The 15,467-nt window shown below is 56.4% G+C and overlaps 4 protein-coding genes across 4 annotated transcripts; 2 read left to right on the forward strand and 2 right to left on the reverse strand.

Moving 5' to 3' along the window:
* The first annotated feature begins 2,859 nt into the window (after positions 1–2,859).
* On the forward strand, positions 2,860–5,492 carry BZA05DRAFT_470858 (uncharacterized protein). Its single transcript, XM_051487923.1, has one exon. It carries the CDS (start codon positions 3,024–3,026, stop codon positions 5,112–5,114), a length of 2,091 nt encoding a protein of 696 aa, XP_051343776.1. The 5' UTR covers positions 2,860–3,023; the 3' UTR covers positions 5,115–5,492.
* A 574-nt stretch (positions 5,493–6,066) lies between these two features.
* BZA05DRAFT_385648 (chorismate mutase) lies at positions 6,067–7,337 on the reverse strand. Its single transcript, XM_051482431.1, has 3 exons — positions 7,102–7,337; positions 6,400–7,057; positions 6,067–6,346 (listed from the first exon to the last, which is right to left on the reverse strand). Exons 1-3 carry the CDS (start codon positions 7,170–7,172, stop codon positions 6,257–6,259), a joined length of 819 nt encoding a protein of 272 aa, XP_051343777.1. The 5' UTR covers positions 7,173–7,337; the 3' UTR covers positions 6,067–6,256.
* Positions 7,338–7,897: 560 nt separating this feature from the next.
* On the forward strand, positions 7,898–9,739 carry BZA05DRAFT_423848 (lariat debranching enzyme, C-terminal domain-containing protein; the record flags this gene model as incomplete). The annotated part of the gene is made up of 3 exons (XM_051485885.1): positions 7,898–7,948; positions 8,025–8,281; positions 8,365–9,739. The coding sequence occupies 3 exons, from the start codon at positions 7,898–7,900 to the stop codon at positions 9,737–9,739; spliced, it is 1,683 nt and encodes a 560-aa protein (XP_051343778.1).
* A 2,536-nt stretch (positions 9,740–12,275) lies between these two features.
* BZA05DRAFT_331085 (fungal-specific transcription factor domain-containing protein) lies at positions 12,276–15,445 on the reverse strand (the record flags this gene model as incomplete). The annotated part of the gene is made up of 4 exons (XM_051480573.1): positions 12,276–13,887; positions 14,136–14,635; positions 14,915–15,145; positions 15,197–15,445. The coding sequence occupies 4 exons, from the start codon at positions 15,443–15,445 to the stop codon at positions 12,276–12,278; spliced, it is 2,592 nt and encodes an 863-aa protein (XP_051343779.1).
* Positions 15,446–15,467: the final 22 nt, after the last annotated feature.

The following is a 15,467-nucleotide window of genomic DNA, read 5'->3' on the forward strand; positions in this document are numbered from 1 at the left end:
CTTTCTATTTCTTTTTTGGATCCTGACAGGGCCGGGAGCAGCTTATGACGGGAAGATAGAGCTCTTCTTGGCTGGCAGCAGATGGGGGGTAGGGGATGATGCCTTGATGGGCGATCACCGAACGTTCGGGCGGCCGATTGTTGATATTGCGGACGTTGCACAGAACAGTAAGCTGTCAGGGTCGTCGTCCCCAGCCAACCAGAGAGCTCTCAGGAAGCAACGTGCGTTTCTTAGAGGGGCGATGAGATAGCGATGGGGGGGCGGGTCCGGGGGAAGGAACTAGGCTTTTAATATGTGAGCAAGCAGAGCTTCCCGCAGCCCGGTCAGAAGGCAATAGAAAGGGAGAGGTCGGATTGAATCGGGGAATAGTTGAAGAGGAGTGGCAAGACGAAGGTGAGAGCTCGAGTCGGGGCTTATGTACGGGGGGGCATAGGTACGGTACCTTCTCGACCTGTGAAGGTCAGGCCGAAGTCGAAATCGATACGGCTTGACGGCAGGTGATGGAGGTGGTGGCCACCCTACTTTTTGGCCGGGCTTTGCTGCAGAATTCGCAACTAGAGGGGGAGCGAAGCTGCTGCTGCCCTGTGCTTTTTTCTCTTTCTGTTCTTTTTCTTTTCTTTTTTGACGAGGTGGGTTCGGACTCGTCTGGTTCGCCCGTCGCCGCCAAAGCTCTGTGCGGCAAGCAGGCACCCTGCGCAGCGTTCGTGACCGAGCATGTTGAGCTCCACTAGCGCGTCGGCAGCACGTCCTCCGGATCCATCGAATCGAACAATCCCAAACACTGTGCGTCAAGGGACCCCACACCAAGCTTCCCCTCCTCCTCCTTCCCCTCCTCTTCCACCTCCTCCACCTCAACCTCCACCACCTCTTCCTCTTTCCACTCGGTCTCGCTTCAACCCTTCACGATGTGGCTGGCGGCTCCCGGCTGTTTCCTCAAGAGGTTCTTCCAGCAGGCCATTCTCCTTCCAGAACGCCGACTGCGAGAATGTGTCCAGACATCCCTACGCATGAGCTGTGCGACATCAACCGCCCCCCCTCCCCCAGCAAGCATTGAAGCCCGCACTCCACAATCACACTCGCATATGCAACCAGCCAACAACAACGCGGCGATGGGGAATTCCTCAGTCCCGCCGGCAGACTGCAGCAGATTCGCTGTGAAGCTCCATGCGATGGCTTCCAGATCGCAAGGTGGAACGATACCGATGTGCAAACGGCGAACCAGAGTACTTGGGGGCTTGAGCTACGACCCACTTGGGTACTGACACGGAATGCTCGCGAGCTCGAAGTCCACCCAGTGCAGGTGGGTCATCGTGCTCCCACCGCACCAATGGTCTTCTCGGTCATCGCCGCCCTCTCTTCTCCCAACACGGAACCTACGCGCGTGTCTCTTCGGCAAAACAACACTTCGTGCCCTCTCCGCTCCCATGACGTCCTCAGCGCATCCACGTGAGTCCAAACGCAACCTACCAACCCCTCCAAAAAGAAAGGAAACACCGCCGGAGTTACTACATAGAGTCGAGTACTATTACAAGGATCGTGAGCGGTGACGGACATCCGAACGCCGTAGAGTGCCATAGTTAATCGACTCTCATGAACGAGGTAATCCGTCGCGCGAGCCGGCCGGTTCCAGATAGGTACATACAGATGTGTAGTAGGTATCGTCGCTATCGCCGCATCCCTGGCCCAGCAGTATCTTCTGGCATGTGGAGGCGATGTGTAAGGGCCCAGATGCGGGATGCAGCCTGACGATCAATTGCGGGCTTGCCAATCATACAAGTGCCTGCGGAGTGGTACATGTACATATACGGTGCTATATACCTCGTAGTGGTATGTACCTCCCAGCATGCGTTGGACGATGGACATCGAAGGGTGTGTGCTATACAATATACGTACTCTGCTCGAGCTCTGTGAGCAGGTCCTCAGTTGGAGCTGTCTGGTGGGATTCTTCCTTCAGAGTTACCGGCCACTGTACTCCAGAGGATACCGTAATAGAGCAGAGTAGAGCTGTATTGTGACTTCTTCGATCCCGAATACGGTAGCGGCGGTGCTACTCCAAATCTCCAACAGCGGACTGCATCCGTCCGCTTGACGCCGAGATCCAGCTCGTGGAGTACTCTACTCTATCGACATCATACAAGGTAGATGCCGGACGGCTTCTCGAATTACCCATCATGCCTATCCCTCGCTGCTGTGGCATGGTGCACAACTGCGGTTTCATCTGGTTGCTGCAAGATAGGGAGAATGCAGGCTTTGTCTTACGCTTCTCCCGTCCATTCGAGAAGCGAAACTATGTGCGAGCAAACTCTATCCAGTCGACGTATGTATCGAAACGACACGACCCGACTGGACCGGACTGGGCAACACCAGCTCCAGTCGTTGTGCTGGCCTCTGGGTCGGTTGCTGTGTCCGCGGATGGTCGCCATACGACGAGTGTTATTATGATTGGGCTACAGTTGGTAGAGTACTCTATGTAAAGCATGTAAAGCATGTACCCAATGTATATACCTAAAGGCCAACGGACGCCTGGGCTTGAAAGGGTGGAGAGAATGAAACATCGTCCAAACTTGAATCGTATGGATGTACAAGATCGATGTCCCTGCTCCAATCCTCCATGTACTGCACTCTACTCTATCCCATTCACCTCAAGTCGATCGATTTCTTCATGGGGAAAATCCGCGGCAACCGGCGAAATCTCAAATAAGAACTTCCATGGTGGCGTGGCGGACAAATCATCGAACGTGGAACCAAAGGTTGAATTGGAGTTGTCAGGTGAGATGCGGCTTAAAATTCCGACGGAATGACTAAGCACAAAATTTCGGGAGTGGACTGACGGACTTGAACGGCCACTGCGGCGAAAGACATCCCTCGCCGACATCCAGCAGCAGCAGCACCTTCACCCCACCTCCCCCGCACGGCTGCCGACTCGACTCCTTCGACTGCCCCCCCACCGTCCTGCTTCCTCCTCCTCGTCCCCATCTAATCGGCTTCGAAGACAGTGACATGGAGGTTGGGGACGCTTGGAAATGCAGCCTTTTCTTACCAGGTCATCCCGCACCTCCGGCACCACCACTTGTTCTCTGTCGAATGTTCTCCTCTCAACATCCAAGAGCACGGCTGTGCTCAATGGCTCAACAGCGAAGAATACGAACATCAGAACCACCACCGCCACAACTACAACCACGAAAAATCACACCGACAGCTCTTCGCTGTTCCGGAGGTTCGGAGATTTCTACAAACGGTTCTACTCGACGGTATCGGAGAACGCTGGACCGGCGAGGGGGTTCAATGCAGTTACACCCAATGGAACGGGTAATATCTGCGGCAGCGGGTCGGTAGTCCACGGCGGCCGTTCCGTTGGGGAAGGCGTGGGGGGAGAGCCCGTGCGCACCGCTGCCGCACCTCCGAACCCTGCCGCCGCCGCCGCACCTCCGGTCCACGTAGGACGACGACAACCCAGCATCTCATCGGCGCACATACACTCGTTCAGATACCTGCCGAGTCGGCCGACTTTGGGCAGGGTGCGGGGGCGGGCAGCACCAGACAGAAACGGCCCTGGGGAACTCGAACCTGGCCTGCCGGCCGATAGCCCTCCCAACAGCAACATCGAAGTATCGGTCTACAAACTGGTACGACGATTGGAGGACCACGACCGGCTGCTCAGAGCCCTCGAGACGGAGATTCAGCGGAGGAATTTGCTGTACCGGGAAGCGCAGTCGGCCACCGAGAAAGAAGTACATGCCAAAGAAGTGCAGTCGCTGCAGAAAGTTTACGTCCATATAGCAACACACTATTATGACACTAGAGTCGTGGCCCTAGTCATGAAAGCCGTTCAAGCTTCACAATCCCGAGTTGCGCCACTTGCGCACTCAACGACCATGCCATACCTACCGCCATTCCCTCACTACGACTCACCACTTCCCCCCGTAGCTCTCAACAAGTCTATGCTGAACCTGTTTCATCCCCGAACCCCTCCGCCCCGAATTCTCATTAAAATATCCTACAACCTTCTGACATCCAACTGCGCACCCAACGCCAAGACCTACAACATTTTGCTTCGCGGCTTCACCATCCACCGCCAGAACTCTCTCGCGCACATGGTCTTCCACAGCATGGTCGACCTCGGCATGCCGCTCGACGACTACGGCGTGGTAGCGGTAGTCAACCTCTGCGTCAAATCCGCCGACTACGACGCCTACCGGCGCGTTCTCCGGATCCTGCAGACGCAAGCGCGGGAAGGCGGGCAGCGCGTGCGGCGGAGCAAGATGGTGTACGAAGCGATGATCCACGGCGCGGCAAAGTTCGGGCACCTGGAGCGGATCCGTTTCCTGATCCGGGCGATCAAGCGGCATTTCCCGGACTCACCCTTCCTCAGCATGAAGCTGCTGACCAGCCTTCTGCGCCTGTGGACACAGAAGCGCAACTGGAAAGAGGGCAAAGTGGTATGGAAGCGCATGAAGCGCCTTGACCGGATCGCGCGCGTGCGCAGGGAAGAGCCCGCAACCGACCTCCGCGCGTACTACCAGATGTTCCAGTTCTGCAAGTCGTGCGGGCGCGAGCCCGCCGCGGCCAAGATCCTGGAGGAGGCGCGCGTGCGCGGATGGGTCCACGACGGCGTCTCCATCGTGCGCCCGCAGAAGACGAAGGGCCTCCACGTCACCTCCGAGGTCAAGGTCCCGCGCCTCGCGGAGCTCACGCAGCTCTACGCAAGATACAAGCGAAAGAACCTCCGCTCCCGTGACCCAGGCGAGTCCCGCAGAAACGCCCTCATGCGGTTACTAGAGAACGCTTTCGACTCCTATAACACCCTCGACACACCAAAGAATGTCGCCCAGGACGACGAGTTCCTCGAAAAAGTCCTACTCCCGCCGCTGAAGGGCGCTGAGGAGGCGGGCCCGCCAGATCAAAAACCGAATGAGGAGCGATCGAAGATCTGGAGCGAGATACTGTCGTATCGTCTGGCGGCCCTGAGAGAGGAGATAACAATCGCAAACAACATCGAGGCCCTAATCTCCCAGGAGGCGCCGAAATCGGACACGCCGGAAGAGGATACCCTAGCGGCTTATCCGCTGGGCTGGAAACCGGATTTGATTGCGTATGCTCGGGGGACCGAGTGAGAGCGGGAGTGGCAGGGCGGCGGCGGGGGGTCTTGTATTATGTATGTATGGCGCTGGGGTTAAATTGGATGGATGGACCAGTACTTTGTTTTGTAGAGTAGAGTACATGTAGCTTCTTGATTTATCTATGGGGGTTTTGATTATGTGTACATACTGGATACTGGGCAGCATACTGTACTGGGTAGCATACTGCGCGGCGTAGTTAGAGGGGATGTATTGTTGGCGTAGATATATCGGTGTAAATAGACGTATGATGGGTGCCGGGTGGGCAGCGATACATACGAAGGGGTATCTACTGCGAGTCTTCACGGCACGATGCGAGGCTCTGGAGTCGTCAAGGTTGAAAGGACATACGCAATCCACCGCGGAAGTCGAGGCTCAATGACTCCTAGTTACTGTTCTAGTTCCTGTTCCAGTTCAAGTTCCAGTTCGAATGTGTGTCCTCTCGCGCGAGGCTTGGAAGCAATACCTACTACCTACTATCATAGTAGCTATAGCAAACCCCACGGGACCCACCTCCACATCGCGATCACTCGGTAGTGGTGCCGTATGCAACATGACATGTGTGTGCTTTGCCAACGGAAGAGGGCTGGGCTGGGCTCTCTGTAGATTACCGGTAACCGCCATCATCTAGTAAGGTCGGATGTAATGATTAAACAAAAACCAGACAAAAGATGAAGAAAGATGAAGAAACAGTACGTGGATTGCCACTACGGTCACGATCACTCGTTCCGGGAGTCCGGTAGCCGCGGCTTCAGCGTCATGTTACCGCAAGGTAAGGAGCAGTATCGTGCCGTAGTCCACTGTAGATGGAATAGATTGGAAGAAATCCACGGTACGTAGGGAGTGCAACGGGTGAGATGTTGTCGGTCACTGGAAGTCTGGAAGGTGTCGATCACAGCTGTGGCACTTTCACTCTGTAACTACCTCACTACCTATTGGTGGTGATAATCCATATTGCGTGCGGCCCATCTACTACTCTAGTAGATCATGGTGATCTGGATCTCACTGTCCAACTTTTTTTCCGACGTTAACTAGTGATGGAGTGACGGGTCATGATGCTTCTCTGCCCGATATGAACCACAAGGATGAAGAAACAAGGCCTGCTATTATATATGGGGTCCACTATCTGAAAAATCGAGCTATGCCTCCACGCCATTCTCCTCCACCGGATCCAGTCTCTGCATCAAATAGTCGATCTCGACCTCCTTCGTCATGGGTATCACCCAATCCTACTGCTGTTAGCTCAACTACTCAACATTCACCCGGGACAAACTATACTCACTCTGTACATCGCCACCACGGCATCGACATTAATCTTCACCGCCGTCTTCCCCTCCTCACACGGCGGCGCGCTCGGATCAGTGCCATACGTCCTGGCCTTAAGCTCGAGCCTCTTAAGCACCTGTAGCTCGACGGCAGGCTTCGTGATGGCATCCTCGAGGGCCTTGACATTGCCCTCCCTGATCCAGCGAGTAAACTCCTCGGGGCGCTCTCTAAACTTCGCTTCCGCCACAAACTTCCCAAAGTGTATTCTACGAGACAATGCCTGGAGACAAGCGACGTCCATGACCGCGGCGGAGCCGTAGTTCTCGTTGCCGACGCCGCGGTCGGTGTGTGGCCGACACGTCGCCGGCAGGATGTGCGCGATGTACGCCGCCTTGATCTTCTCGTTGATGTTGACGGTGTTCGGGTGCAGCAGCCGCGGGTACGATAGTGGTGCTAGGAACGGCCGTGGAAGCTGCCCCGGGAAGAATGGGTACTCGTCGGGGGCTTCGTACCGACGCACTTGCGCGTGCACTCGCTCCTGCTGCAAGAGCATCCAGTCGAGGAACGAGCCGGTGAAGTCGGGGATCGTCACCCCGTGCGGTGTGTAGATTGAGGGCGAGTACGCGAATTGCACCCGCTCGATCAGGTGGAAGATTATCGTGTCCTCAAGGCGGCTGCTTGGTTAGGTGGGGTGCGCAGTGGGGGAACGGGGAGGTACATTAGTTGGTAGCGGATGTTGGAGAGGTCGAGCGCCGACGAGGCGTCGGTGAGGTCGATTGCTGAGTCCATTGAGTGGGTATCTGGATGGAGTGTGGGTGGTTGCGGTGGTGGTGAAGCTGAATTGGTTGGTGTACCTGTAGATGGTGGTGGTGGTGAGGGTGGTGGTGGTGTTGCTTCAAGCCAGTCTTGCAGTGGTCAGTCAGAGTCAGAGCGCAAGCCAACTTTATATCGCCCCGCTCCCAGATCAGCTCGGTAAATCGTAGTCCACTGCCAGCGAGCGAGCGATGCGGCGGGCCTAGTTGGCCACGCATCTAAGGCTTCATTCAAAGCTGACCGGCCTGGCTGCGATGGACGTGTCGTCATCCCATTTCTCGGCCTCGGTCTCACCCGTCCGAAAGAAAGCAAATTCCACGGCCGAACGCATCTCCATGTCTAACATCTCGACGCGCTTCGATATGTAGAGTGTGTATGTACGATGGCCCCGCCAATCAAGGCGGGGTGTCGGAAGTCTGTTGCCTAGATAAAGAACCTTGGACTACAATAGCGGGGAGGGTGGGGGCACGTGAAACTGCGGCTCAACACTTCCCTGCAGAGCGCATCAAATTGAGTTTTGGTGGATCAAACTTCCTATATACGACGACTGCACGCATATCATGTATGCGAGTGTCTGTCGCAGACCTCTCTGGTGCTCCACCGTCACCACCAAATCCACCCGCCGCCTCTTCAGCACCACCCTTCTCGCCCCCGCCGCCACAAGAATATCCTACGACTTCCCGCCGCACAAGTCGCACAAGATGCCTCCGAACGGGGCCGCGAATCGCATCCGCGTCGCCGTCGACGGCTGCGTACGCATTCTTCCCCGTCCCCGTCCCCGTCCCCAACACGCTCACACCGCTAACCACCCACCCACTGCTGCTTTAGGGCCATGGCAAACTAAACGTGATGTACGACGCGATTGCGCGAGCCTCAACAGACTCGAACTTTGCGGTGGACCTACTCATCATCTGTGGCGACTTCCAGGCGGTACGAAACATGACCGACCTCGAGGTCATGTCCTGCCCGCCAAAGTACCGCGAGATCGGAGACTTCCACGAGTACTACTCCGGCAAGCGCGTGGCGCCCGTCACGACAATCTTTATTGGCGGGAATCATGAAGCGAGCAGTCACAACGCCGAGCTGTGGGTTATACATCCCGGGGGTGAAGGGGGTGGTGGAGAGTATCGTGCGCGGGTGTGCTGATGGATGATGATTCTGCATAAAGCTTCCACGGCGGCTGGGTAGCACCGAACATCTACTACCTCGGAGCGTCGGGGGTGATCCAGTTCGGCGGGATCCGGATCGGCGGGCTCAGCGGAATCTACAAATCGCACGACTACAACCGGCCGCACTCCGAGAAGCTCCCGTTCTACCCGAGCGAGGTGCGCAGCATCTACCATGTGCGCGCTTACGACGTGTTCAAGCTCCACCAGCTCTCCGGCGACGTCGATGTCATGCTCTCCCATGATTGGCCCGCGAATATAGAGCACTTTGGTGATACCCAGGGCCTCTGGCGTATGAAGCCGTTCTTCAAGAGTGATAGTGAGAAGGGAGAGCTGGGCAGTCCGCCTGCCGAGGGGCTGCTGAAGAAATTGAGGCCGAGGTACTGGTTCTCCGGGCATATGCATTGCAAGTTTGGGGCGATAGTAAAGCATGAGGGGGATTGGAAGGCTGAAGAGGATGGGAAAGGCGGGGTATTTGCGGAGGCGAAGAATCCCGACGAGCTGGAATTGGATCTGGAGGATGCCCCGGCGGCGGTGAAGAATCCCGACGAGCTCGACCTAGACCTGGACGACGTTCCCCCAGAAGCGGCAGCGGTCAACAACCCCGATGAGCTCGACCTAGACCTCGACGACACACCCGCGGCCGCGCCCACAGCGGCGCAGGGACCCGCAGAAATCGACATCGACATCGACACCACCACAACAGAAGCCCCCACAGCAAGCATCCCCGAAGACACACTCCCCCCACCCCCACCCCCGACCAACGACCTCACCCGCTTCCTCGCGCTAGACAAAGCCATGCCTGGGCGGGAATACCTCCAGTTGCTCGCGATCCCGTCGACCTCCGCGACGCCGCAGCCAAAAACACTCAGCTACGACCCCGAATTCCTAGCGATAACACGTTTCATCAACAGATACCCCGCCTCATCGGCAGACACGCTGACCACTTTGCAATCCCTAAGCACCGCCTCGATCCGCGCGGGCATTGCGCGCGAGCGCCAATGGATCGAGGAAAACATCGTTGCCGCCGGCAAGCTGGAGATCCCGCAGAACTTCTCGATCACTGCGCCACCATACGCGCCGGGCGAGAAGGTCACCGGTCAGCCCGCGAACTATCGCAGCCCTCAGACGAAGGCGTTCTGCGAGCTCCTCCAGATGACGGATTGGGTCAGTGTTACCGACGAGGAGTGGAAGGCAAAGAAGGAGCTGCTCAAGAGTAATCCGCCCAAGTATATGCCGCCGGTTGGAGGGCATGGGGGGCATAGAGGTGGTGGATTTGGCGGTGGGAGAGGCGGGTGGAGGGGAGGTAGGGGGGGAGGTGGTGGAGGAGGAGGTAGAGGTGGGGGGAGAGGGGGAGGAAGAGGTGGGAGGGATTAGGCTAGGATTGGGATTGAGATTGGGATTTTGCATTTTTGTGGGCAACGGCGCTTAAAATCTAGTGTTTCTGTCGGATCATGTTCCATGGGTGAGTGATTGTGTGTGAAACTTGGAAAACGTGCTGGGATGGAAGCGCGAGTGTACCCGCCCGCAAACTAGTACTTGGGATAGGTGGTGGCTCGTGGGGATGTTTTACTCAGCTACCTTGGGGAAGGGGGGAGTGGAGGCGACTAACGTCGAGTTTACGACTCACGGTCTCCACGGCGGATCACTCGCTCACAATCATCGCTTCCGCAGCGGCATACGGTATCACACTCGTTTTGCGAGCGGAGACAGCGAAGACAGCGGGGATCTACCTAGTCCGGTTCCTGAAAAGGCAATAAAGCGGACGACGGTCTCGCACTACTACTACGGTGGGTAGAGTATCAGTTGCAGTCCGGCCCTGCTCCCAACGGAGAGCATCTATCACTACCGGACAACTAGAAGACGCAGACGCAGACGCAGACGACAGGTTGCTGCTGGTGGTGCTTGTGGTGGTAGTGCTGCTGCTGGTGGTGATCGTATCACGGCAAACAGACGAGGCAGCATCCGCTCAAGCCCCACGCCGCACCGCACCGTGACCGGCAGAGATGAATATCGGAGCAAAAGTCTCTAGAGCGAGCCACAGAAGGTCAACTAGGACTAAAGGTCAACTCGGTCTCGAACTCGGACTCGAGCCCGTCACCGCACCCGGATGAGCACTCGGATGGCCAATGAGCAGTGAGCACCCTGAGACCCTCTTCCGCCGGCCCGAGAAGGGGGGAGATAGGGGGAGGGGAGTAGGCCGGCAATTCCGAGCTTCCTGTGTAACTCCGCCTCCGTTGGAGTACTCCCGGCAGCAGAGTAGGAGTAGACCCGGCCGTCAGAAGCGGCCGAGGCCCCCGTTCGAACCAGTAGGTCCGATGCAGTGGCTTTACTTTGAGCGGATAGCGAGCGGATAGAGTACATTAGGTAGCGAGAGAGGCAGACGCATACGCAGACGCAGACGCAGATGCAGTGGTGGAGGAGGGGAGGCGGAGGAGGGGAGGCGGAGGAGGCGGATGCACAGGTAGAGAGGCGGACGCAGAGGCGGAGGAGGAGAGAGGCGGCGGCAAGCAGGGATCCGGCGCTGCCCTACAGTACAGTACCGAACAGTACCGAACAGTACAGTATAGTATAGTAGGTACAGTATTGTACAGGGTCGCTCGTGGTCCGTGGAATCGGGATCGGTTTCTTGCCGCTGTTCTTGCCGCTGTTCTTTCCTTTCTTTTCCCTTACGTTAGCCAGTAACTACATAGCAACCGGACGCGAGCCCAGTCGGAGGAACGTCGAGCAGGGAACCCGGACGGTGGATAGGGAGCAGTCTTCCCAGTCCCAGATTCCTAATGCGAGTACCTACCGTATGATCCAACAAGGTGCCATAAGTCCAACAAGGTGCTATAAGTCTATGACCGACCCGGTCGACCGTCAACCAACACAGAACGATAAGCTAAAATTAACAACCACCCCTTACCCCTTACCCCCTCCAGCCTCCAGGTTCCCCCATGAGCCATCACATCACAAGACATCACATCCACCATTGCATTATCACATCACATCAAATCAAGTCACGATCAAGCAGCAAGCACCAGAGCAGTACGAGAGTAGGTAGTAGTAGTAACAACCTCAGTATTTCCACCCCCATCCCCTCCCTCCATCCCCTTTCCCCCACCCCACCGCATCCCATCCCTTCCAAGTTCCCCCATCACCCCCCGTCAACCCAAATTCCAATAACCCTACCCAGTAAGTATCCAAGTAAGAATCCATTTTTGAAAACCACAGAAGAGAGAAAGAAAGAACCCTATACAAAAACACGAAAAAAACCGCAACAAAAAACCCACAAGGTAGAATAGAAGCCCCTCCGCTCCGGCCCCGTCCCCGGCCCCCGTCCCCCCTTATCCAACCAACCAACCAACCAACCAACCAGTCCATCCGAAACGAAACCGAACCAGACCTAACTCCAAAACATAAAAAGCAGACGCGAAGACGAGAGACGAGAGACGAGAGACGAGAGAGAGAAAAGATAGTGCGAAGCCACCAATAAGCAATACATCAACTGGGAACAGAAAAGGAAAGGAAAGGTAAAAGCGATAGTGCGAGTGAATAGACGGTAAAATGTTGAAGGTAAAAGAAAAGAGGAGAGGTATCCGGGATATATAGCCAACCAAACAAAGGAAAGAGAACAGAAAACAGAGACAAAAAACAATACACAAAGCCGCCGCCGCCTGTAATGGAGAGAGAGATAGATGTATGTACCGTGCCCGAAGAAAGGAGATGAATAGAGGAAAGAGAAATCTTTTGCAGACCCCGCCCACAATGCTTCATAACACAGGCAAGTATCCGATGCGTGCAATGCCGTCAATCAATGAGCTCGGAAAGGAACATAAAGTAACATCAACAGGAATCAAAGAGAAAGCAAAGGGCGAATAGTTGTGGCAGGTGATTGATTAGAACCAGACATTAGGCTGTTTGTTGGCCATTAGACCATGAGGTATTCCATCTCGTCCGAGGCAATGATCTTTCTCCAGCGAAGACCTCTGCCACCAATGCTGCGGTTCTCGGCCCTCCCGGTCCTTCGAGATCCAGCAAATAACCCACTGGCACTATCATCGTCGTCATCTTCCTTCCAGATCCGTTCCAGGGCGTCGAGGCCAGAAAATTTATTGAAGAATCCCACGTCGCGTTGCATTTCCAGACACCTCTCGCGGATAAGCGTCTTGTGGGCGTCGATCACACACTCGGACCCGGTGATAAATAAGGGCCATAGGAGTCTGCTGCCCAACCCGTTCGAGGGGATGCAAGCAACGTGGTCGAGGACTTCGCGGACGGTATTCTGGAATATCGAATGCGATGACGGAAGATGCGGGTAGGCGAGTCTGTCGAGATATAATATCGCAGCGTAGCGATAGACGTTGCAGGCGTGCAACCAGTGGTTCATTTCGACCGCCTCCAGGGCTCTCACGTGGGCGCTCGGTGGTGTCCTCGCGAAAACAGGCGGTGACGCCGCCGGAGGACTCATCGAAGACTCGCGTTTGACTTCCACGGGGTTTATCTGAGAGGAGGTCGCCGCGTACTGAGTGGTCGGCTTCCATTCGTACAGGTCTGACTTCATGGCATTCCAAGCCAACCAGAAGTCGCTCCTCCCGTCGTTCTCGTTCCGTGCGGGTTCCGACTCTCCATCATCCTCCTCGTCGGCAGGATCGATTTCGTTCTTGATTGCGGGCCCCGCCGGCTCTTGGCTCAGCATGTTGATCCTCCCCAGTCCGGCAAGACGCATAAAGAGATCGCGATCGCATCCGGTGAGTGACTCGAGGCTCCATTCGTCGGTGGAAGCATGGATCATGTCCAGATAGCCACCCCGAAGCTGGGCTTCCCGGTTGTTGATTGAGCTGCACATGTTATCCAGCCAACAGAAGACGGTCTCCATCCACCCCCACCGACCAGTCTCCTTGCCAACCTCCCTCATCATCATCAACCGCTTCACACCTGCAAGATGGGTTTTGAACATCCCAACACCCGTGTCGCAGATGTGATACAGTAGCAAGATGAGAAGGGTTGCCGAAACCGAATCCTCTTTCGACAACACGGGGTCGGTGAGTTGGTGTTGGAGGAGCTTGGTGCAGTTGTTCTTGTGGTGCAACGCGCTGTCGGATGTCTCGTGCACTCCCGACGAATCGCGCGGCGTCGTTGTCGAAGGATAGTCATCAGAATTCCGGTAGGGGGAATGCGGTGATGTCGGCATGAGACTTTCCGGATGGCTGACAGTCGGCAACCCCATCCTCTTACGGGACTGGAGATGGCTCCGGGACAACGCAAAGATCGCCTCGAGCAGTGCCGGGTTCTCAAAGGCCATCGGTAGGATCTGGCGGCGGAAAGGATTGTTGTGTCCGTCAAACACAACGACCGCCGCACAGACCGACTTGTCGTAATAGTCGATCAGGAACCTCAGGAACGGATCAAGATGTGCAAGCTGCGGAGGTGGAAGAACCGGGCCTAGGGAGAGTTCTCGAACATCTCCCCGATGCCGGCGATGGTAGTTGGACGGATTAATCGGCGCATGCGCTGGAATGGACTGACGGTACCCGGGCACGCTGAAAGTGATATCCGAACCGGCGGGAGCTGAAACCACGACCGAAATCAACCGAGTCAGAAAGGTGGCCGCAGATAGGACAGAGCAGAATAAGAAGAAAAAATAGTCGTACAGGACGGTGTAAATCAACCGCAAGAGAGAAGGCGCGCAAACTGTCGCTGAGATGGACCTCTAAAGGATGCAGACAATATACAAAAAAAAGTAGGAAAAAGCAAAATACGAGCAGCTGGAAGAACCAAGCGTTAGAACGTACCGAGCATATCTTCATCGTACAACAGGTCGGACAGGTTGTTGTGGCCCGGGGGTACATGTTGGTGATGAAGATTGCCTACTCCCATGTTTGGCCCATTCCACGACTGTCCGTTTGGGTGGACATGACCACTGTGCATCATGCGCGGCGCCGGTGCGTGCACCGAGGCAGTCATAGGCGCGTAAGAGACACCGCTGCTAGTGGCCGTCATGGACGGTGACCCGTGGTATGATGCACTCGTCACCCCCGAGACCATTTCATACATTGGGGCAGACGCAGGGGCGGAGGAGATTGGGTAATGGTGGTGATGGGGACCATTGTTGAAGCTCGGCTCGTACTCCGACATCGGCGACAGCAGCATCGACGGGGCCTGTTGCTGAGGCAGGGAGACATGGGAGTAAGGGGATTTGTGGTATTGCGCATTGCCGGAAGGGGAGGATGCCTGGTAATGCTGCTGTTGGGCTTGCGGCGCCGGGGGATGTTGATGATGATGGTGTTGCTGCTGCTGCTGCTGGTGATGGTGCTGCTGCTGCTGGTGATGTTGATGCTGGTGCTGGTGATGTTGGTGCTGCTGCTGCTGTTGGTGCTGCTGGTGATGGTGCGCCGGCTGCTGCGGCTGCTGCTGCTGGTGTGATGGCGGAGGAGTCTGCGTCGGGTGCGGCAGTACGGGCGAGCGGTAAGATGGTTGTGATACAGCGGAATAGGGGGATGAGATCCCAGATGGCGGGGATCTCGAAGAAGGCAATCCACCCCTGGCGGAGAGCGCCGGACTATGCACCGAGATCGCTGATTGCGGTGTCGCAGACATCGCCGATGATGGTGCACGGGATACTGCAGAGTTCGACGGCGGTTCCATGTTGACGAAATCATAGCTCGTGATGACACTGAGTTTGCTGACGCTTGCCGTCAACGGAGGTGACGTGCGCTGCTGCTGCTGTTGCTGCTTCTGATTTGCTCCGTAATTCGGAGTCCCCGCGCCTGCCGTCCTAGCCTTCTTTGCCTTCCCTTCCTGTCCTTCCTTCTGCTTCGAAATCCTGTCCTTCCTCTGCTGCTCGGTGACGGCGTTGAGCACCGGCAGTGACAAGCCCCTGAGCTTTCCCCTACTCGCAACCCCGACACCCCACGTAAGTTGAGTTCGGTAGCCTTTGCATGTCTGGTCGCCTTCGAGGCATGGCCCGCAGTAGGGCCGTCGCCTATCGCACTTGATGCCGGCGGAGCGGCAGCTAAAGCAATCCTCAGCCGCTCCGGTTGCAGGAGCTCTTCGTCTGCGCTTCTTGGTTGGGGACGCCGGGGTACTTGATGCGGCCATGGCGGCTGTAGGGATGGCAATC

This window comes from Tricharina praecox, assembly GCF_024521635.1.
Source record: "Tricharina praecox strain CBS 144465 chromosome Unknown BZA05scaffold_2, whole genome shotgun sequence".
NCBI lineage: Eukaryota > Fungi > Ascomycota > Pezizomycetes > Pezizales > Pyronemataceae > Tricharina > Tricharina praecox.